Raw genomic sequence first — 24,524 nt, 5'->3', positions numbered from 1 at the left:
ATGCATGTTAAACCATAACGCTGCAAAGAATTAATAACCCACCAGATATCTACACCTCATCTGAACATTGTTGCACATTCAGCGTCAGCTACACAATAAACTACTACGTTACATTTTTGTTTACCTGCACTGTTAGTCAATTGCTAAATAATAGTTAAGTGAGGAGAATCCCCGTAAACCATGCAAATTTGCATCCCATGTGTTTTGAACAAATAGGGGATAGCATGAAACATTCTGATCGGACATTGAGTGAGTGCAATGGCGCTATAACGCTATTGCAGCATCATCTATTTCGACAATATTATCAATTCTTTTCTTGGGCCGAGTAAAGTTATAGGTTGCCAACTGAAAAGAACCTCATTTTGCTTTGCTGTGATGCACAATCAAAAGGGGAAACATGATTCTCTCTCAACATTGACATACAGTAAATGTAACTGTATGTGGCTGATCGATGATGACGTAGATCCCCGATAAGCCTCAGGAGATCACTCACCTCCACATGTTGACAAGTCTGAATCAATTTCCCCATTAGCGACTCCAGCTCGTTGTTCCTCTTGATCAGATTACTCAGGTTGGAATCCAAGGCTTGCTGGAGAAAAAGACAGCGAGTTGACATGGACGAGAAAGAACCCACACAACAAACACAACGGAAAAGCCTCAAACGAAAGCAAAAGAGCAGATGCCCCCTTTGGGTTTCCGCGAGCCAAGTAAGTTTTGAGACAACCTCAGGCGCTTCTTCACAAAACAAAAACAGATACCGCGTGATACTTTCTTTCTGGAAGGAGAGCCTATGGTACATTTTGATACGTTTCCAAGTATATTTCCATACCTCTGCACGAGGGTGATAACCCTCATCCCTGCACTGCCTCCTCATCTTGTCCCGTCTGAGTCTTAGACACAGTCCTGCACTGGCGGAGGATGTGAGTGGGACAGCCACTCCACTGAGCACCAAGCCATGCGCAAACCCGGCCAAGCGGCAAATTAGGCATCAAAAGCTTTTTTACTCTCCTATGAGAGCATGCAGCGCTTGCGGCTAACGAACCGGCAAACAGGTGACGGCGCGTCAGCGTTGTTCAACTCCCTCCTTTTTCTCCATTTTCTTCTCATATATTCAAACTGTATATGTGTATATATATATATATATATATATATATATTTTTTTTTTTGGGTTGTTTTTTCCCAAAATCTCTCTGCTTGTCGTCAGCAAGGGCACAAGCTTCATCGAATTGCCAAATCGAGCATGCTTAAAATGATCCGATGCTGTGTCTGTCCCATGCAGAACTCATTTTCCCTCCTCGAATTAATCCATGATGAGTGTTTCTGTGGTGTCTTTCTCCAATAGCTACATCTGGCCGCATGCTATCCCAATGCAGCTAAGAGCATAAACTAGATATTTTGAAAAGTTCAAACCGATGATATCACCTTCCTCATCTTTTATCCACTATTTCCTCTGTGTAGATCAGTTTTAATCTGAAATTCATAGTAAACATAGCAGTAGATTTGTGGGATTTGCATAGTTTGCGTTTATGGTTGAGCCCCATCGTGGCATAGGGAGCTTACAAGATGGCCTTAATACGATGCTGGCACACAAAAGCAAAGCAGCGGGAATGTCTTCTTTGGAAGCCCATGACATGTTTGCATAGTGCCTTATCGCTGTGTCACTGAGTATTGCTAAACATGATGTGGCTTGACTCACAGGTCACATCCTTACCCATCATTCAGTCATATTGCCTGTTTGCTGTTTGGCTATGCACATGCTTGCATGCGCGTAAACGTGTGTGCATCCCAGTGGTTATGCCTACACATGCATAGAATGCATGCTAAAGGAGCACATGAACTGTACTTCCTTTTTACAATGATGGTTGACCAAATGACGCTGTCCACACTAAAAGGCAGGTGATTAAAGCGAATGGATGGCTGAAAAACACAATCAAGCTTGACATCTGAAACCAGCGTGCTCGCACAGCAGCTTCCATCTTTTATCCCTGAGGTTCTTTCCACTCTTACCCACCATCCGGGACTTAAATGTGTTTTTTTTCCCAAATGCCGCTGGGCAATTTTATCTAGCAAAAGGGATGGCTAGTCCGACAATAACCCCTATGGCTCTTATCGGACTTTCACTGAAAAAGCAAACTATTCTATTTATCAAGTATTCTTTCTTTGTGTGTGTGCAACTGCGCATGCATGTGCGTGCGTGTGTGCGTATGTGAGAGAAAGAGCAAGGAGAGACGTTAGGATTCTCAAATTCACAGCACCTCAGAGCAAAAAGTAAGCGCCGTGAAATGGCTCACACCATTTTTTTCCTGACTTGTCAGAGTCCAAATGGAAGGGAAAAAAATCTGAGTGCGAGGACATTTTAAAGTTTTAATTCTGAAAGTTTGCTGATGTGTGGGCGGCCTTTTGGAAATGTCTACCCAAGTTCGGCAAAGTCTTGCTGGACAAACAGTAAATAAATCATGCATCTTGTCTTGCATAAATGCAACGTGACTGACTTCTCAGGAAATGTTCCACACGGTAACTGATTTATTTTCGGATGAATGGATGCGAGTGCGCAGAAGGTTGAGCTCCCCACTGCGTGTTGGTGTGAAATGTAACTGTGGACTGTGGTCTGTCTCTCTCTGTGCCTGCATGCTGATTAATTGGCATTCAGTCTAAGGTGCAGGCTTGAGGGCAAAGCCTTGCCTGAAGGTTGCTGAGCGGATGAGGGGATGACAATACTTTGACCTCCAGATAATCCCTCTTACTTGTAATGCAGTTCAATCAGCTCCTGCAATGGCAATTCCATCCCTTCCAAATACACACATACAATCTTTAGTTCCTCTCCGATAATGACTGCAGCACATTCATACAGTATAGCCACGACCAATTAAGCCCATCTAACACCCAGTAGGTGATTGGCACCCATTAACCTGCAACCTTATTGAAAATGGCCATGTCACGCCATTAATTAAGCGCCCCCCCCATAGATGCACCCATAGTGGCACGGTATACATGGATCTGTGCACACACCAGCATGACTTTGTGATCATGCTAATTGCCCATCTCCAGAGATGTAATCATCATGAAATGATACAATCTCACCTGCTCATTCATTTGCCTAAGCGTCTTATTCAAAGAGGGATTAGGTTCATCCTCAAAACTTGGTTATTCATGAAAAAAGAGAACCTTTTTTTCTTTAATTCTTAAGCAAAATGATAGAGTATATCTAGTGTTTATGAAATTGCAAATTTCTCATTAGGTGTGACATGGGAGCGAATGTAACAATAATGTTGGTAAATATAACACAATTTATCTGAGCAAAACCCAGATATTTGCAAAAAGAGCCTAAGGGGAAGACTATCTGACATTTTAGCTCTTCTGACCCTTCTTGATGCCCTTGCAGAAAAAAACAAGAGCCACCTCGTGCTCTGATAACTGTTTTGATGCTTGATTTTGAAACTGATGAGCAATGGCACTACTGTTAAACCTGCTTAAAACAAAGGTACATTTACACAACAACATTCAAATGGGAACATTCATTTTTTGTCTGTGTTTTAAGTACAGATTACAACAGTGTCAAAACAGTCCGTGTTGACACTGGCCTTCAAAAATGAGGGAAAAGGCAATAATTGACATATCAGGCCAGCTATAGCAAGCAATGTTGTTTTATGAAGAAACACTATATGCACCAATGTACACTTTGTCTTGCAAAGTAGATTTTAATACCCTTCCGGAGGGTATGCTTTAGTGTAAAATATGGCACTGCGAAGGTTGCAGTTAGTGTGCACTTTACAGGATACAGACAACTCCTATCTTGACCAGAGCACAAATGCAATAACAGTGATGTTATCGCTCTTGTTTTTTGGATACAATGATGTATTGTTCAAACTGAACACTCTGTGTTTTCTCAGACAACCACTTTTAGCATTTTGCAGCAACAATAACAATGTTGTTTACAAAAGTGTCATTCTTAAATGGGTCCAAAATGCTCAAAAATAAGTTTTCAGATGAACGCTGTGATGTGAACATCCACTGATGTTAAATGACTACACATCTATGGGCTCAGTCATTCACAGATAAAACAGGTGTACAGAAAAACATAAAATAAAATAAATCACTCACCCTGAGTTTTTCGAAGCGCTCACTCAATGCTGCCACCTGGTGGTCTCTGTGCCTTCCCACCAGTTTGCAGAGGGAGCAGATGAGTTGGTCATCAGTTACACAGTACATATTGACTTTCTCCTCCTCGTGCTCCAAGCACTGGAGCCCTCGCAGGTGGGAGCCTGGCATAGGCTCAATGAGCCGATGTCCAGTAAATGGCTTCTTGTTGGGGTGAGTGGCCCTGAGGCACTCCTCACAGTACGACACTTCACACGTCACACACGTCTTGACCGCCTCCTGCGGCGGATCCTGCTCGCAGAACTGGCACTGGACCGGTTCGGGAGGGGTACCAGGGCTTGACATGGCAGCGCTGACGGGGACCAGGGCCAGCCGCTCGTTATCCTCTTCGCCAGGCGAATTGGGCCCGCTTTGGGGGGCGGGAAGGGGCAGCGGCAGAGGAAGACCACCTGAAGATGAGGCCTGCTGAACTCTGTCAATTATGTTCTGCAAGGTCACGTTTCTCTTGAGTCCTTCAAGTCCACGATCGGGGCTCAAGGAAATGACATATCTGCACGTGGGACACTGGAAGGCGCTGATACTTTGAACCGATTCGTTGGTGGCACAGTGCGAGACAAGGATGCGGTGAGCACAGCCAAAACATAGGCTGTGGGCACAGGGGAGCAGCAGTGGGTCCTCAAAGAGCTCCAAGCAGATTGGGCAGGTCAACTCTGACTCCAGAGTGTCCATCCTGTTCAGGGGAAACCAGGCGGGACGAGGTGTAATGTCAGCAAAATCCAAGGGAACGGTTCAAATACCTGTGGGTGAGAGAGGAATCAGTTAAAAAAGAAAAAAGTGAAACTATCGTCAGCAGTAAGGGTGGGTGTCAAACAACTGATGGAATGTAAAGAAATGGAAATTGTTTTTATGAACTTCATGTAAGCGAAGGAAACTTTGACTGCTGAAGCATGCATCAATGCCTCGTGGCCACTTGGGGGCAGCAGAATTAAGCTTGAGCAGAACACTGCCAATACTACATTTTCAAAAGAGCTTTTGCACTGACAGACGTGGCCTTGAAATGAAACTAAAATGAATTTTAAAAATGCAGAAAACAAACTGATCCAGAAAATGAAGTCGAATCCTTCATTCAGAATGTACATTTGCGGGTAGACTTGTTGCATGCCCTTTTACAGTCACACTTTCCCTTTGTGTTTAATTGTTTTTCGACTCCCTAGGGCAGTGATTTCCATCTTAGGGTGCCGTGGTAGCCTAGAGTGATCATCAGGGGTACCGTGGGAAATTATCCAATTTTATAATTTGTCAGAAAATGATGATTTATTAATAACACAACACATAAGACATTAATCATTTTGTTTATCTATAGCAGTGATTCTCAACCAGTGTGGTGTGAGAGACCTTCAAGTGTGCCCCGGAAAACTCCCCAATGTCAATTATTTTGACCCAAAAAAAATTCTAAGAACTTTTTTTATGGGTTTATCTATGCCAACCACATACGTAACAGTCAGAACATCCATCCATCCATTATCTGTACCGCTTCTCCTCACAAGGGTCGCGGGGCGTGCTGGAGCCTATCCCAGCTGTCTTTGGGCAGTAGGCGGGGGACACCCTGAATTGGTTGCCAGCCAATCGCAGGGCACACAGAGACAAACATCCGCACTCACAATCACACCTAGGGGCAATTTAGAGTATCCAATCAACTTACCATGCATGTTTTTGGAATGTGGGAGGAAACCGGAGTGCCCGGAGAAAACCCACGCAGGCACGGGGAGAACATGCAAACTCCACACAGGGAGGCCGGAGCCGGGATCGAACCCACGACCTCTGAACTGTGAGGCGGACGTGCTAACCAGTCGACCACCGTGCCGCCCACAGTCAGAACATCCATCCATCCATTATCTGTACCGCTTCTCCTCACAAGGGTCGCGGGGCGTGCTGGAGCCTATCCCAGCTGTCTTTGGGCAGTAGGCGGGGGACACCCTGAACTGGTTGCCAGCCAATCGCAGGGCACACAGAGACAAACAACCGCACTCACAATCACACCTAGGGGCAATTTAGAGTATCCAATCAACTTACCATGCATGTTTTTGGAATGTGGGAGGAAACCGGAGTGCCCGGAGAAAACCCACGCAGGCACGGGGAGAACATGCAAACTCCACACAGGGAGGCCGGAGCCGGGATCGAACCCACAACCTCTGAACTGTGAGGCGGACGTGCTAACCAGTCGACCACCGTGCCGCCCACAGTCAGAACAATGAAATGAAATTAACTTTTTAACATACTTTTTGTGAATCAATTTGTTAAGTGGCGTGATGTGATTTTTTTTCTCCAATGTGAAAGATTTGCCTTGGCTCAATAAAGGTTGAGAAACCACTGATCTACAGTATTCCAGCGGCATAATGAACGCCACAACAATTACATTTCCTTCCATTAGATGTCATAAATCGTGGGTTATAGAATCTAATTTACTAGAGTTAATGAATTTGTGAGTAAACTGACCGACTGATGCATGTTGACATCAGTATGTTTTCTAGCGATGCACTGCTTCTGATCTTCACAAAGCTGCAAAAAGCGCCACAGCCTTTCTCAATACTGTACTCGAAGTGACACAATACTGAAAACACTTAGCTGAGCGTTGAAATCAATTTGAAACCCTCCTGAAAAGTGTTTTACTCTTTATTGCCTCTGGGGGGTTCGAAATGCATTGGGCATGAATTGTGACACAAGAGGGGACAGTATGAAATGCAGCACAAAACAAAGAAATTGGAAAAGGGAACTCAAGGAGGGACTGACTGCTTTTAGTACCAATACTCTTTACACATAAGGGAAGAGGTACATAAAGCTGAATGAATCATATGAAAGGGTCTTTTTCTTAATCTATTCGCTGCACCTTCTCTCTTGAGTTTTACTTCATGATGACTTGTTTAATAAAATTGTGTTACTAAACAAGAAACTCTTTCACTACCACATTTTCCATCTTTTCATCCCTTTGATTTCCTTTTTCATCCTTGAAGCTGAAACTGTATAAATGTGCAACAGTGTTGCAACAATATCAACAGATCATCAACGCTTTGCAGTTTTGCCACATTTATGTTCTTTAATAACGTACAGAGCTGCTTATTTGCACGGCTAATCATTGAACGGTATAACTGTAAAAAGATGAATACTTTCCTTGATGGAATGATTTTAAAGATATTCACCTCAAAGTGAGAAGCCCAAAAGTTGTTTCACTGAAAAGAAACAACATACTTTGGGGAGGGCGGGGCGGCCGCCATTTGGCGAGCCGCTGTGGCAGAAACAAGAAGTAGGTCATCCCCGCTGACCTGGCGCACATAATCAGACCCCGGCGTGCATACGTGTGTGCTGCAAACACACAAATATGGCAAACAGGCCCAGAGGGCACATAGCAGCTTTCAGGCCGAAGATGAAGCTGCATTAAGATGCCTTCTATATTCTCACATTTATAGTACATTACAAGCACCACAATCCTTCGTTATCTTCTAAGTTTACAGTGTTTACTATTAAACTGAACTTAATTGACATCTGATCACCAAAATGCCTGTTTATATACATTCTCACCAATGTTTTGGAACAAGAAGGTTGGGTTTGGGTTTGTTTTGACATTTTGAAGGGTTTGTTTCTTCTTTTTTTTCACATCTTAGTGACATGTATTGTTGTGCGTACAGTGCAGTATGCACATTTCACTCATCAAACAGGATTGCCCACTCAGGTTTTTTCCAAATTGGACAGCTACAGTGCATGTGCAATAAGTCAATAGTGCCAAAAGGAACCAGCAAAGCGTTAATCAATAATATTATTCAGTAGATACATTGAAGCATAATGTGGTGGTGCCTGCATGGACTATGCTCTGTAAAATCGAAATCAGTTTGCATTATCTCAATCGAGAAGGTTGTTTTCCTTTGTTTTTGTTTGCTACCATACTAATAAAGTACCACTATGCGCTATGCACAAATTATAACGTACGCCAATCTTTTACTTGTCGCATACAAGTGTCGTAGTTGTAAGAAAAAATGTACACAACAAGACTATGAGAAATGTATCTCTTATTGTGAAGTACTCACACAATTAAGGGAAAAAAATATGACAACAAAATGATTGAGAATAAAAAATGATAACAATTTGCACAATTTTACAGGAACTTATATGGAATGGAAGACCAACGTTAGTGATAATGCCTGTATCTTTCCACCTACTTGCTGTTTTAATAGGTGAAAAAGGCTGCTGTGGAAAAGATCATGAAACAACAAAATCATTGGTGGCTTAAAATATTTAAAGTGAACCCGTGCGGTGGATAGGTTCCACCTTGTTGCGAATTGTGAAAATCCAAGCTTAATTGATGCCCCTTAAAAAGGTTTGAAATTGCCACGCGTTGGGAGAAGATGACGGCAAAGCATAACTTTTTTCCGAGTGAAGCTCCTTCAATCCCTTCAACATAGTTCTTTGGCACCACGATGCCACAAGATGTTGGAAAAACCATGCTTGCCATGCTTTTTTTTTTGGGGGGGGGGATGTTACTTGGTGTGAGCACAAAAACGACAAATGCGTATTTACTTATTTATTTTTACAAATAATAGAGGATTGGTTCCCCTCGAAATATGAATATGCAAATGCAGAACTGGGAGTATGCCAGGGTTAACTGAACAGTACATTGAAATTGTTAAATTGTTGGGATAAGAGCTTTAGAAGAAACCATTAACATCCAACTTAAATAATGTAGCTAAAATGTTTGGTTTTATATGTGAATAACACATTAAAGGGAGTGATGAGCTATTTCATTGTAGCTTGCAACTGAAATCTCTCCGGCATGAAAACACATCTCAGTGTCTGTTAAACTAACCTTGACCAGCACCTCACCATTCACCCACTTGCAGGATTTATGAATGAGACATCTCAGTCAGGAAACAGATGGATCATTCACAAAAAACGACCGTACATTAGGTGTTTTTAGCACCAAGTCCCAGGCACATTGTAGATACGCTACTTCTTATTTTGCCATACACTTCCACGCTCATGAAAGTAGGAAGCATGTGATAAATTTTGCAGTGCTGCCTAATGTGGGCCAAAGTGCCAGGGTTCAGAGCTAAGTGATGTCAAATATCGTAACCTACTTCCTTTTCTCCTTCCTTCTCCGCTTCCTCTTCCTCTCCGTAAATCAGTGCGAGGCAGTGTCTGAGTGTTCGACACACACACAAACACACGCGGGCACCCACGTCGCCTTTGTGTAATTCCAGACACCCAATTGATCCATAATCCGTTTCCACCCACGCTGGACTGTGACCAATCGCAGCCTTTCATGTTGGGAGATGGCCAGCCACGGGATTTGCAACTTAGTATCCAAATCCAGAATATGATCGAGGGTGACGTGTATATTTCTGTGCGCATCTCGCTTTAATGATCCAAATTAGATGTGACAATGTTTGCAAAATTAAATGTGACATTAAGAGGAAAGAAGGGAAGGGAATATGAAGTTTGTTGTTGATGATGTTAATGGAAACAGAGAAAGATGCTGATGTTGAGGTGTATTGTCCCGGAGTCAACCACATCCAGCATTAGACCTCGGCCACCAAAAGGTTGATTGGGTGTGACAAACACTTCCCGGCAACTTCAACAGACATATCTGCACAAACCAGAAGACTAGAATCAGAGATGATAGAGATGTATTAAAAGAACTGCTCGCAACAAGTGCAATAAATTCCTACATCTCAGACTGTGTAAATGTATTGAGTATTTATTATCGTTTTAATGATCTTTTTATTTCATTCATTGTGATCAGATTGTAGGAGACTGGTCAGCTGTGTCAAATCTGAAATTAACTCGTCTTTGGCCACACATTGTGTTTACGTTATTTTGATTACAGTCTTAGCTTACTGTCAAGCTTTCATTTAAGTTAAAGGGATACTTAAAAATAAAGGGAAAACAGAGTTTATTTGTTATTATTTGTGGATCATCTGTTTAAAGGTCCCATGCCACCATTTTTCATTTTTAAAAATGCTATGTAATCTCTGGTATGACTTCTTAATATCGTGTTTGCAAGATAATTTGAAAATGAGCAAGATGCCATTTTTGTTAGTGATGACGGAAATGACTGTGATTTTGAGCGCTCCATTTTCTCATTAGTATTAAAATATAGAAATATGTAAATGAGCTAACTAAGAACTCTGTTCTTCTTCGTTTGATATGGGAAACAGCTTTCCTCTGATTGGTTAGTTCCCGATATGTAAACGTTTTGTGGCCACCATGTCACTTCATTGTGTTGGCCATTTCAGCTGCCGATTGGAAGAATTGTGTCCGGCCACAGAGCGCTCTGATGGCCCGGTCCCCCTAGAGGAAAACCTCTCCACCTCCACGGGGATCCCCGGCAACCTCTCAGACGCCCAACGAGCACTCTGGGAGAGTGAGCACGGAGCAGTGCGAACGAAGCTGCTTCCCATGGCTGCTGCTCATTGTGTACTGTACTCCGATTTTTTTGTTAAATCCACTTACACGGTGGCACTTTGTGGCCTCGCAGCCGCCAGAAGGGACTGACTGATGTGTGCGTGTGTACCTGTGTCACTTCAAACCCGTAAATGTATTTCTAGTGCGCGTGGAAAGTTTATGTTGACAAAATCATCCTCCAGTAAATGTTCCGGCGCACAACATTATTCTGGTTCTGAAATGCTTTAGAGTTTCTCCAAAAATAAATTGAAGCAGTTTATTGCTCAACTCTTCCAAGGTTGCCAGCTGATGCAAAGTTTTAACTTTGTACAAGACGCTGGTGAGTTGTTGCAGGCAGTACTTGATTAATGAGTGGCAATAGTACGCCTCAATGGCGTAAAATTCTAATCTGCTCGCTTATGCACATCTTTCAAATGCTATTGCATGAAAATGATAAACTGCATAGTCAACCTTAGGCCATATAGCAGACTTACTTTAACCTGTGTTATGCACAGGGGTGTAATGGCCATTGGGAATTTCGGTTAAATGTGGTGATTTTGCTAAACAGTTGGCCGGTCTATTTCCGGGTTGGTCGAACCGCGTGACGGACGACCCTCCTACCCCGGCCGGCGAATAACTTTCGTATTGTGACGTCCGCCGTAGGCCCCTCCCTGTCGACGATTACATTTAGTCACGTGACGGCCGCCGTTCGACCCCACCGCAATCACGTCATGAATCACGTCATAAAACATGCCATAAAACACATGTTCTGTCAGTGTTTTTTTTACTTTTGTGATCAAACACAATTTGAATCAAAATTTTGAGTCTGTTCTGGAAATAGCTTTCAAATAAACAAATAGAACAATTTCTGACCAGTTCTTGTCAATTTCAGACTTAAAATAACGGTCAGGGTCACAAGTTTTTTACGGTTGTACCACTGCTCTTTTTTGACTGAAGCACACACCAATTCTGTTAATAACAACACAAGGAAATTCTTCATTTTTCAAATAACTGAACTATGCTGTTCAAAAATGCCATTATTTGTAACCAAACCATTAGAAAGCAATCGTGCAGGAAAAGGCATTACAATACTATCTTGGCTATATTTATCTTCAATGTTTGACACACCAGCTTCAGGGCCAGTCTGACAGCTGGGATGCTTTTCCCTGGCGCTCTTGACAATGGCACCGAAACATGTCATGCATGGGAAACAGGAAACGGCAACGACAACATGGGCGCTATATCGGTCCCAGACAAATGTCGCGCAAAACACTACAGCCTTCCCCACATTACATCTCACACCATCTCATGGTCCACATCACACCGTTGCTGACTTCCTTTTATGACCCAGGACCTGAGCAGGTTGAGACCGGGGGCAGGGGGTGGGCAGCCCAGCTGTTACACACACACACCTAAGTACACACGAAACAATCGCGTGCAATCATGCAGGAGTTGCTAGCCTTGCTTCTGTCCACCTACTCTCATGTTAGTTATATCCAGATACACAGCCTGAATGTAAGGAAAGACGAGATGTTTAATCAGCATAACAGACTTCCTTTGAAACAGCCATCCAGGCACTGTCTGCTATCATTAGGTGTGGCCTTTAAGCATCAAGAAAAACACCGTTATATGTGTCGCATAAGAGCCCAACACCACTGTTCCCCACGCTCTCTCCAAAATGATGCATGCATCTAAGTCAGTCTAAATAAAGTTCCATTTACCGACTTTAACAAACTCCAAAAGTGCCTCTTAGTTCAGGACACAGATGGCCCTGCAGCGTTCACTGGTTGGACCTGAGATCTGCAGCTCTGTCATTATCATTCCAGTACTGCTGGCACACTCTGCTCCTACCCTTCATTCCTATTGTGCCTCAGCCAAATTTTACTGCTATGTGGACAAATGTGCTGTGAAACAATCATTTTAATTATTTATTTCATCACCTAGGCTTTTGAGTTGGATTCGTCATTGCCCCCGTAAATCGAAAACCGAGGCATTTTGGATGTCTGTATGCTTCCAACTTTGTGGCAACACTTTGGGGAAGGCCCTTTTCTGTTCCAGCAGGACTGCTCTACCAGTACACAAAGCGAGGTCCATCAAGCCTTACTCTGACTGATGTAGTGTGCGAGAACTTGAGAGCTGACCCCAGCCTCGTGAAACGCCTTTGGAATGAACTTAAACAGGGGCTGTGAGTCAACATCTGTGACCTTTGACCCTGCAAATGCTCGTCTGGATGAATGGAGAAAACGTCCCCCTCAAACATACTCAAAAGTCTTTCCAAAAGAGTGAAAGCTGTTCGAGATAACGAGCGAAATCATTTTTTCGTCTGCTTTCTTCTTCCCGTCAGTGGTTGCAGGTGCTGCAATATTTTTTGTCTTTATTGTCAGCATTCCCCTGGAGTCTTACAGACTGGAGTAAACTAAAAACAGAACAAACTCCTCGCAAGACAGAAAAAAATAAGCCAAAAAAGACGACAACAACAACAACAATGCCGTGCCGTCCTTTTCCCTTCCCTCCTCTTACCTTCCGCATGGTTAAAATCCCATCATCCAAAAGCAAAGTGAAAAAAGAGAGCGAGAGACCTTAAAGTAGGCTATGTTAAGCTCGCTCTCCTCCGCTGGACACAGCAGGTCCGGACGCGGATAAAAAACGTCGCCAGTAGCCAAAACAAGAGTCGGCGAGGATGTGGCCACGGCTCCGCGGCTGTGTCATCACCTCTCATGACATGCTTCCTACCCTGCCTGTGCAAGCCAGTGCATCCTGACACTGGAGCCAGAAAGGCAGAGGGAGGGGGGAGAGAGAGAGTGCAACGCCTCCATCCCTCCTCCTCCCACCCTCCTTCCCTATTCAAATCTGCCAATGGGCCGCCCTGCCTCTATTTAGGCCAATCGCTTGACCACTCAGGGCGGAGTCCTAGGCAGCTCTACGAGTTCCTGTCAGATGTGTCAGAGGCACGCATGCCATGTAAATGTGTGAGCCTGCATGTGCGCCCTTCCACATACTGTGGATTACTCCTGCAACCTCACATGTGCACGTTTGTCCCTTTGAATGTTCGTCATGAAGAATTCACCCTAATGTCATTTTTGCATTTCCCTTCAGTTATATATTAAAATTGCAGCTGTTTTAGGGGATGGGAAAAAAACAACACTTTTTTCACACGTCTCTGAAGGAAAGAAGCTTAGATTAATCTCAGAGTTGCAAGTCAACCCTTTAATCGCCCACACAAATACCACCATAACTGCAAATGCCATCCTGAATGTTTAGCGTTCACTTGACTCATACAACCAAAGAGGTTGGTCTTTGTTAAAGAAAAGCAGCAAAACAGCAAGAGTATAAGTCCATTTTTAGTGACTGTAAAGTCTATCCTAAACTTTGAGAGGTCTGATTAGTTCCAGACAAAATGCACCACAGGAACGCCGACCACTGCCGGTCGTTCATTGTGTATACGATAAAGTGATTTTAAGACTCCTGTAAGTGTAAATTCCAGTTTTCTCCCTTTGGGTTCACACCCGGTACTGCAGTCGACTTCTTGTGCATTATGCCATGACGTGTTCTTCTGAGGACTTCTGGCGCACCCCCAGCTGGGTCTGGCTGCTTAATAATGAAACACAAAAACAGTTGCACGCTCCTTTATAAAAAAACAACTTAGTCTTAGACTTCTATACTGAAATTTCAGACTTCTCAAAGAAACCCAGCGAGCCATCTTAAATCTCAATTCAATTCCAAATTCCTCAGTGCAAGGGACCCTTGCAGATTTAGGGCAACCCATAGCTGTCTTGGGTACCTTTATGAACTTTATCAACTATTTTGAAGAAACTTTAAGTAATGAACCCATCTATTACCGAATGAAGCCGACATTTTATATGAACACAAATACTGTGGGTCAGTATCAGTCTTATTTCAGTGTCAGTCTTATAAATCACAACGTTAATAGTCAAACGTAATTTTCTTTAGAAATGGAAATAATACAATTGTAGAGGATGTCACGCAATTTGATGTCCGTCTCAACATGGCGTGAAACTAAACACTGCGGTCCTTTAAATTTGTTTCTCACAGTGTTCTCTGTGCCTGGTTTGAAGAAAACTGAGCTGAGCTCTTGTGAATTTGGGAAAATGGGCCTCAACTGCCAGTTGCATGAGGTCTCCCATTTAAGCAACCAGGAATGAGTGGAATGTGGCGGATTCTAGCTGGGTGAGACCAGTAACAGGGATGAACCATGATAAGTTTATGACCTGAGAGCTGACATTGACAGTTTGCATACGCAATTTGGCAACTGTTGTTGTACCCTTGAGCGTGGTGCCAAGCCCCTTCGAAACTAAATTTGAGGGCGCAGTCACCATTGGCACGGCCCGTCACTCCGACCGACTCTCTCCTGGCACTCCTGTATGTGCGTGGTCTGCTTCTCTGTCTGCTCTGTGTCAGAAATAGCAGCGTATACATGGTATCCAAATTTGTATAGTGAATTAAAAACAAATATAAAAAATGTCAATTATGTAAGTGTTAATTGCAAGCTCTTGTCTGCTTCCAATCCTAACCTTGCCAGGTGCAGTGAACATTGCGATAAAAGATAGGAAGGAAGGAAGGAAGGAAGGAAGGAAGGAAGGAAGGAAGGAAGGAAGGAAGGAAGGACTAGCTTTAAGATCTCTGTCTTGGCCCTGTCATGCGATCATGTGATGCTGTTAGTGTAACATTGTCATTTGTGTAAGTTCCACAACACAACTGTCAAATGCAGCCAGTTTAGACGAGTGACCCAGCTTTGAAAAGTGTTTTTTTTCCCCTTGAGTGCAAAGTGGGCATATGAATAAATTATAGGAGAATGGCAGGCTCTTCGACCGCGACTCCTCTCGCTTGAGCAGGGCAGTTAAGGTATTGCAATGCGATAGTAATGTGCCAGGGCCCACTTGGCAGTTTGGGGGGAAAAAAACGATTTATGAGCTCAATTTTACCCGTGACAGGGTAAGTAACATAAAGTGAGGACTTCCTAATAGAAAAACTATGTATACGCTTTGGCCATTAGAAGAATCAGAGCGGAGCATGAGCTGGAGTTGGCTAAGTTTAAACTGTGGCACTAATCAAACTATATGCATCTTTTATAAAGAGAGAGAGGTGTCAGGGTGCAGACTACTGTGTAATATCGCCATTAATTATGAATTGAATAAATGATGCATGGTCCCGCGGGGCCATTTGGTGGACTAGCAGTTAGCATTTCAGCCTCATAGTCGATAGGACCGGGTTCAGATCTCAGCTCAGGCTCCCCTGTGTGTAGTCTTCCACCATTTTCAAAACACATACATGCTTGGTGAATTGAAGACTCAAAATTAGTCACTGTGGTGAATGTGCATGTAAATAGAGTTGCAACCTTGAATCACGAATGCTATTTTTTACATACAAGTCGAGTTAAGCACAAACTGTTTGTAGAATTTTTTTTACCTCTGTTTACGTACTATTTTCGATAATGATATCCCTCCATCGCTTAAGGCGGAAGCCATTGCATAAGTTCCACCTCCGCATCCTTGATTGTCCAATCACAATCTAATAACCATTTGGTGTGTTTGATGTGGTAAAAGAAGTCCTAAATTCATCTTTGTTGTTGGGTTAGGACAGTGGATCTTTTAAGGAAAAAAATATTTTCAAAAACGTAAGCGCACCTATTTGCATGTGTTTTTTTCCATATTTAAAAAGTGTTTTTGCCATGGTTAAAAAGTGTGAAGTCCTACGTGAACCCCCTGTAGCACTGATGAAATATTTTGGCCCCCTCCAGTGTTTGTTTTGCCGTCCCCGGTGTAAATGCAAGTGCTAAAGTTTGCCCGTGGCTATACGTGCACTGTAATGGACCTGTTTGAATCTCGGCTTCGGCCTTCCTGTATGGAGTTTGCCTGCTCTCCCTGTGCTTGTGTGGCTTTCCTTCGGGTATCTCCCACATTACAACATTTATTGGAGACTCTAAATTGTGCGTAGGTTTGAATGCGAGTGTTAGGTTTGTCTGTATGTGCCCCGAAGGTAACCGGTGTAGAGAATGGCTGGATCGATAAATTGGCTCGTATTTATGCATTGAGCTTTAAGCTAGAACATTGCTCCTGCAAAAGCAATTCTCCATACTAAACTAGACATGCAGTATACGTTCCTTGAATCTAACATTTGGAAGTGTGGTCGTAATAAAACATTACAAATCAGCTTGTTCTATGACCTGGACTGCCACTTTATGCATGCATAAAAACGTGGTGTACGCACTTTTCCACGCTCGCGTTCAGATGTATCAAGACTGAAATGACCGTGCGAATGCGCAGTGCTCCACGGCAACGACTTGGCTGGCATACGCATGTTTTTCTTGATTTAGAGCCGTAGAAATCATGCTGGGCAGTAGCAGGTTCAGTGGCATACCGAGTACAGTGGATGCCCGAGGGGAACGGCCGGTTTCAGTTACCCCGAAATTTTTTTTGTTGACGGGTGGTGGGAAGGGGGCGTTTTTACTATTGCGGCGTCCACCCAACTCGGGGATTGAACTCATGCGGCCACCATGCCTCGCCATGTTAGCGCAAAGTGCTAACCGCTGAGCTAAAAGTTCAGTTTGCCCTCACCCCTCAACACTCTATTAGAAGGTTCTCAATCCAGTGGGCAGCGTGGCGGAGATTTGTTTTCTGGGCCTCAACTTTGTTTACCAGTGTCTTCAGATCACATTTTGTAAAGTTCCTCTTTTTTCATTGGTGACTCATGCCTTGACAATCTGATTATCTGATGATGCAAAGCGATCATTCCCACCGGCACGGTTTATACTAATTAGCATAATTATATAAGGGCGTGCAGAGGGAGGAGCTTGGTACTCCAACATTTCCGTATTAATTGAGATGTACGAACGGAATGTTGCTTGGCTTCATGCGTACGCAGAGATTCATGCATGTTGATTTTTTTGTGCGTGTCAGGTTTTCTGGACCATGTTTTAGTGTGAAAGCCACACAAATCTTTGTACATAAGGCCCAAGCTCTCCCAAGCTTAAAAAATCTGCACATCGATCCACTTGCGCTCAATTGTCAAATATCGTTGACTTCAACATTTGACTAATCACAGAGCAAATTACCAGGGGCAACCCTATGTAAGCCGAGCAGCGGTGCGAATCAATTCCCTGCTAAGCTGCTAGGGCCTTTGTTTGTAACATGGGAGCAATTATGTTGATTTATCCTCTGTTAGCACTGCAGTCTGAATTATTGTACGGAATCAGGAAAGTGGGACCATTGAAGGAAAGATTAGTCTTTCTTTTCAGCACGACCTGAAATAACATTCAAGAAACTAGGCACCAAATATTAAAGACATCGTACTTGCAAAAGACACTTGCTTTCAAATTTGTTTCCTCTATAAACCATTTCCAGAATGCCCTTCATATGTATGCCTTCTACAAGGCAAACCATAGATCTAGCCATCGATTTTCTATTTCACATTTCCTAGAGTCTCCTTTGAACCCCAAACTCCATTTCCACCAAGCATTACAATGCGGTCAGCGGTTTTTAGTGTTTGCATTGTGTTGGGGTACACGCCGCTCTGGTTCACAACACTCTATTGATGGTTTAACATAAATGCCACTTCTGTATAATAGAAAGAAACAAAGAAGTATAAATAATGAGGATTCGAGGAAGAGGAATTAATGCCATTGGTGTAATTTGCTCATTGATTAAATCAGATGACAGCACTGCTCCCTGCGGCATTTTACGTTGTTTGACTCATTAATGAGTTACACACAGTGATGTAGCTTTGATACCATGCTATTCACACACTGATTTAGCTATTGCTATCACCCCCTTAAGCAAATTCTGCAATCCATCCAAACTGAACTATATGGGAATAAATAATCCACACAACAAAACACCTACACAAGATTCCCAGGACATGTAACATGACTAAGGCCTTGCTGTGTGATTTACTGGCACTTATTCTCAACACATTGTCTGCAGCATTAAAGGAACAGAAAAGGGTACTTGATTTGTTCAAAGATGATCTCAGAGCAAAGTGCTTTGGTTCTCTCATCCTTTGTCCTGCTGCTGATTAGTACCATGTCTGGTCACTTGTAGAGCCAATGCACTTATTCATGGAGTTCAATGCCCACAGGGTAGATAAATAGTAGATATCACCCAGTTAAAGCTTCAGTTTTAATTGAAATGCACCCTATCCTTCCCTATTCAAACTCATTTTGTGAGGTGGAAAGGAGCCAGAGCTCTTTTCTTAAAAGACTGAAATTTGAATGCCAAGCTCTTGAATCTCCAGCCGAGAGCGGCAGTCTTTGGGGAGGACTTTGGCGTGGTATGAAAAAGGTTGTTCCCACCAGCAGTCGCTGCTGCCAAAGCCCCTAAGGGCTTCAAAAACCGTGCTGGGCTCCAAATATGGCAAGACCTGTATTTTAAAGCAAACACAAAATTGGCATTTTGCAAATCCAAAATGCACAAGAGTTGTCAATAATCCTTCAGGAGTATTGTGCAACCTGCCTCTCATGAACAGTATTAGATACATTTTAGTCACAAGTCACAACTTCTTGTTTGAACTTGAGGCAGCACTGGCAATTGGTCTTCAACAGTGTCACAGCGCAAACATATCCTTTGAATGGCAGCACTATTTACTTACATTCACGTGCAGAAGTACTGTGTGAAATGGAACTAGTATTTTAGAGTTACAGTATCACTGTTGTACCTCAACCATTCAATGGCCAGTAAAAGCACAAATATAGGCCAACAACGGTGCACTAGGCACCGGAAACATTTGTGCACACACTTATAGCAACATGTTCTCCATACACATACAGCTTTGCAAAGTTTTTCATTATTGATGGCAGTGTACATTCACTGCTTGTATTATTCATTGATGATGTCAAGTGTAGTTCCCATCAGATCGTTGCACCTTCTTACAAATTAAATTGCTTGTGTGAAAAAGCAGGAATAAAACAACTAATTTCTTTCTTGCGTCAAATGCAACAAAAACGTGTTTTCTTAAGCTCATTCTTTCATCAAATTTCAATATATTCAACTTTATTTAAATAAACAGGGATGCCTGGGCTTCATGTTGAGCTTTTCCCACTTGGAATCCTCTTTAAGCTGTGGCCTCATGTATAAGAAAAGCTGGCAAACAGGCCAGCAAAAATTTAAGCAACCATTGTAGAAAAATATAGTTAGTCTTAATAAATGGAACTATCTGTGTCCGAAAAGTTGATCACACTTGACGCCGATGGAAGTTCAGAGGTGAACACAATGCCGGGAACAATGACAGCGGCATGCACTTGCGTTTGAATGTAATGCTCAAACTGCATGCTGCAACAAAGCCTCCGCCATGCTGCCGATATATGACAGCACATTGTGCGTGTGACCCTCACTCGATTTCTTCTAAAGTAGCGCCGACAATGAAAGTGACGTAAACAACAAAGCACCACTTACATTGAAAAGCCTCACATGGTCCCCCAACACAAAAGAAAGACAGGCATGCAGTCGTGTCGTCTGGTGAAGAAGCAATAGTGCGTAAGCTTAAAGAAGGAGATGTGATTTGGAAGGAGAGGAGTCGTTCATCCACACATCCAGCACAAATCTCAACATTGAGGACCAGTTCTTGCTCATCTCCCGTTCACAGCATTGCCTACACTCGCTCCCGCCTCCCCGTCAAGCCTTCGGGTTTTGCTTGTCATGTGTTCAGGCTCGGGCAAGCGTGAAGCAGGCGGGTACAACCAGCCCTCCAAGTGCTTTGTCTAACATTTGGCAAACTCGGAGCTTCAAACATTCAGCTTTTCTGGGCCCTCCCGTGTCCGGGATGCAGAATAGCACCACCGTCCGACAACTACATGTTTCACTTAACATATTTTCAACATTTTACTTTTTATGGGTTAGCTTAAAGGGAAGTCGACCCAAATATTTTTGGTATTACACCCATTGAAATGCATTGGGGGGGAAAAATGCTGATGAACCTCTAGTATGCATAGTATGCATTTTCCATGATAAACAGGGGGCGGTTCCCCTACAAAAGAAAACAAACCCTCGCCCCTAAAAAAAATCTTGACAAACTCTCAGCAAATTGGCTTGTGCTGAACTACGGGGGGGTTCAATGTACTGTAATGTGAGGGTGAGCTGCTAAGACAACCCTCGCTGCACTTTCAAACATACATGTGTACCAAAAGCCTTAACTAGAATGAGATGCGTGTTAATATTTGGTGGATTTCTTGTCATTGAGCCTTAAGATGTCTTTGTGCTTTACATTGACTTTACAACTTCCAAAGTGCTTCAAAGACATAATGTTAAACCGGATCAGTATGTCCCAAAGCGGTAGTGGTGTTTCCATGGAAAATGAGGACAACTGTAAAGTGTTTCTAATTTGAAAGTGAACAGGTCATGGATAAAACATTTTCATTTTGTTTCCTCTTTGCTGCGTGTGCACAGGCACAAGGTCAACTTGGTACCAAAAGGGAATTGTTGACACACATCTGCTGTCGTTGACCCATTTAGCCCATCTGCACAGCAGAGAAAGGCACGTTATTTACACTATGTGTATCAATTATAGCCAATAATATTTAAAGTCAATTCAAGACTTGGACCTTTAAGTGAAAGGTATTCACCTTAAAAGTAGTAATAGAGAAATAGAGTCAGTGAATCTTTAGGGAATTCAGAATTATATAAATTCACAAAAGATGCATCATACAATACAATACATCAATCAAATGGAAACATACCGGTATATAGCTACTTTTTGTTACCTGCACTACAATAAATCGGTGAGGGTGGGGGAGGCAGTACTGATAGGTCGTAATGCCCTTTGGTATGAACTGCGGGAAGTATATCACAGCAGACGCTTTGCCAGATATTCTAATGACTGCATCGCCTGTAGCCCACGTAACGGAAACACGCTTGACCTATTTCGCCCATGTTAGTGCAACGCTGTTCATGGCTTTCCAGTCTGTTGGCGAGACTAATCGAGTTGCACAATATTTGGCGATAGCGACACTGACAGTGTCCCGTTGCTTCAGAACATGACGTTTCAATCCCCAGGTTATTTGTAGTGTTTTCCCTCTTCCGATCCCCTGATGCTGGAATGCCATAAGTGGATTCCACTTTCGGTAGTACCCAGTGTGCATCTGCCACTTTTGCAAGCCTTTACAACGCCAGGCGATGCTTCCAGGCTTTGGCATACACATGGAGGGAAGGGCAGACATGTCATGATGGTGAACTCATACATGCCAGCTTTTTCTGTCCAACCCCCCCCACTGTTGAAACGCATGAGATGATTAATGAAATATACGTGATGAGAACACATTTGTGAGACACAGCTGTAAAGCACAAGCGTGAGAGGTGACCTGGAACTGAATATAATAATGTGAGGGGCCCAGAGGCTTTCAAGGGTGCTATAGGCAGTTTTTTGACTCTTAAACAGGCATGGTGATGTTGTTTGCCCTGTTTACCAATGATTTTGCAATCTATAAACGTACAGGTATGAACGAAGACTCTTATTTCAACAGCTCTCAAAACAGATTGTAAAGCCTAAACTCTCATGCCCTGTTTTATTAAGTTATTCCATAAGCTCTCTCTGATCATGCATAGCCGATAGATTTGAGGGATTTGTCTTAATACCACATCTATCTATCTATCTATCTATCTATCTATCTATCTATCTATCTATCTATCTATCTATCGATCTATCGATCTATCGATCTATCGATCTATCGATCGATCACAGCAAGTGGCTTGTTATAGGGACAGAAAGCATCATTGGCATGAAGCAGATCACAGCAAAACCCAGAGCAGGTGTCTCATATAGATGAAGGTTTTATTGTATGTTATGATACATCTAACCTTAACAGCAGTTTGATGCACTGCACTTACTGCAGACTATAGTACCTGTATTTGATTTGGTGTTCATCTGCTAGTTATTTTTATAAATATCTTTTGTTGCGCTTTCATTACAAATGAACTGTGACCTTTTTTAAGATCGTGCACACAAGGAAATGCAATTAAAGTGACACAATATTTCAATTTGTGTATATAAGATGGTCATTCCACAATTGTGATTACAACTATCCATCCATTATCTATACCGCTTATCCTCATAGGGGTCGCGGGCGTGCCGGAGTCTATCCCAGCTGTCTTCGGGCAGTGGGCGGGGGACACCCTGAATTGGTAGCCAGCCAATCACAGGGCACACAGAGACAAACATCCGCACTCACAATCACACCTAGGGACAATTTAGAGGGTCCAATCAACTTACCATGCATGTTTTTAGAATGTGGGAGGAAACCGGAGTTCCCGGAGAAAACCCACGCAGGCACGGGGGGAACATGCAAACTCCAAACAGGGAGGCCGGAGCCGGGATCGAACCCACGACCTCTGAACTGTGAGGCGGACGTGCTAACCAGTCGACCACCGTGCCGCCCCGTGTTTACAACTAAAAACCAAAACTAATATTAAAACTAATAAAAACGAAATGCAAAAAAATCCCAAAGAACATTTCCGCCCTTTATGTATGAGCTTTTCAGAAGTGTATGTGACAGTTTTTTAGTTCCGTGTTTTAGAAGTCAATTCTGAATAATGTCCCTGTTGGACCCTTATAGAATCACATGTAAAAGAGCTGCATTTCAAAGGGAGAGTTAGAGAGTGGTGCATGCATCCATAGTCAGAATGAACATGACTTTGCCCTGCACACAGACTGCACATTACATGTGCAGAACAAGCTCAAGGCTGCGCTGTGACCTGGCTCCTGACCAGCTTTTGTTTCTCAGGGCTGGATGTTAAATAACACTTCTGCCTGCCATCTTGGAAGAGTTACAAACATGCATCACATTGCGTTTGTGCAGAAAAGAGCAACGGTGTCATCTACAAGTAAAAGATATAATTTCTGTATTTGCTCTTTCATCCAGCTTCAATTCCCAATTGAGATCATGTTGAGAGCTTTAAAAAAAACAGCAACCACTTCCCCTCATGTATTTTTTAAATACACTCCAATTGCAGTGCTGGATTTGAACATCTGTAGAAGTCTTTATTTTTACTTTTACCGCTGGACAATGCAGCCTCTTGGTCTTCAAGAGGCATTAAGATGAGACAGTCAGATGAGTAGGGGAGATCTCAAGAGAAGGACTTGAAGCTCCCAAAAGCTTCCATGAAATCTTAAACACTTTTCCAACGTTTCTTATCCGGGCGGCAGCAGTGGCGCTAAACAAGCTCCCAGGTAGCGCTCAGCAGAATGCAACACTCTTGTTCCATTTGTAGCTTGTTTGAGCTGAAACACCAAAAGGGAGAAAGTCTTACAAGGTTTTTATGTGAAGTGACTACATGGAAATGGTTGAGCTTTATAACTCCATCAGTGACTCATTAGAATGCTCCCGTAATGTATTGAACTCATAGTTGTCAGAGATTCTGTCTTACAGAAGGGTTAAATCCAAGACACAGCAGCTTAAAATGAATCCGGCAGGTCATGCAAAGGCCAATTTAGTCAGACCTGTCCCCAAAAAGGACAGCGTTGCCAAAAATCCTCTCACAAGTGAGCTGCTTTAATGAGCTTATGTTTGGAGTTTTGCGTGATATGTAGATGACTTTGGCAGATGCAGCACATACACACACATCCACACAGCAGTAGATCTACAACTGAAGTAAAAGTGCAGTTTTTAATTTCGATCTGACTACAAAGCTATTTTGGGAGACAGCCTAATATGGGATTCAGAGCCTTGTGTTTCTTGACTTCAAACTAACTCTCACTCTCTGTCTCTCTCTCATACCCACACACCCAAACACACACACACATATTCTTAGTCACTTTTTCCGCCATCTTCCAGCCGCCTGTGGCCATCATCTGGCATCGTCTTGAGCTCCAATTTTCCAGTAAACGTCTACCTCAAAGATGGTTTGAGCTGAATTTCCCCCCTTAATGCCATATTAGTCAGATGTGCTCTGCCGAGAAAAGGCAAGGTTTTGCTTTTTGTTTGGGTTTTCTTTTCTTTTTTCGTCATAAGTATAGGGATGCAAAGGGATGAAAAACTGAACAGTTTCTGG

The 24,524-nt window shown here is 42.9% G+C and overlaps 1 protein-coding gene across 4 annotated transcripts in view; it reads right to left on the bottom strand.

Moving 5' to 3' along the window:
- The window catches only part of LOC147152581 (E3 ubiquitin-protein ligase Midline-1-like), a 32,864-nt gene extending 12,746 nt beyond the window's left edge, over positions 1 to 20,118 (bottom strand). Inside the window, exons 1-3 of one of the 4 annotated variants that reach the window (XM_086048727.1) lie at positions 19,938 to 20,118; positions 4,102 to 4,895; positions 494 to 589 (exon numbers count right to left, since the gene is read on the bottom strand). In XM_086048727.1, the coding sequence (XP_085904853.1) occupies positions 494 to 589; positions 4,102 to 4,827 (822 nt within the window). In that variant the 5' untranslated portion in view covers positions 4,828 to 4,895; positions 19,938 to 20,118. Of the gene's footprint in view, positions 1 to 493; positions 590 to 4,101; positions 4,896 to 9,224; positions 9,328 to 13,050; positions 13,312 to 19,937 lie in introns of those variants that run through there. The other 3 variants (XM_086048709.1, XM_086048736.1, XM_086048718.1) reach the window with 3 other exon arrangements.
- Between the last annotated feature and the right edge of the window lie 4,406 nt (positions 20,119 to 24,524).

The sequence above is a fragment of the Filicampus tigris genome, chromosome 1, assembly GCF_054856515.1.
Source record: "Filicampus tigris isolate MCC_2025a chromosome 1, RoL_Ftig_1.0, whole genome shotgun sequence".
NCBI lineage: Eukaryota > Metazoa > Chordata > Actinopteri > Syngnathiformes > Syngnathidae > Filicampus > Filicampus tigris.
This window is presented reverse-complemented; position numbering and strand designations above follow the sequence as displayed.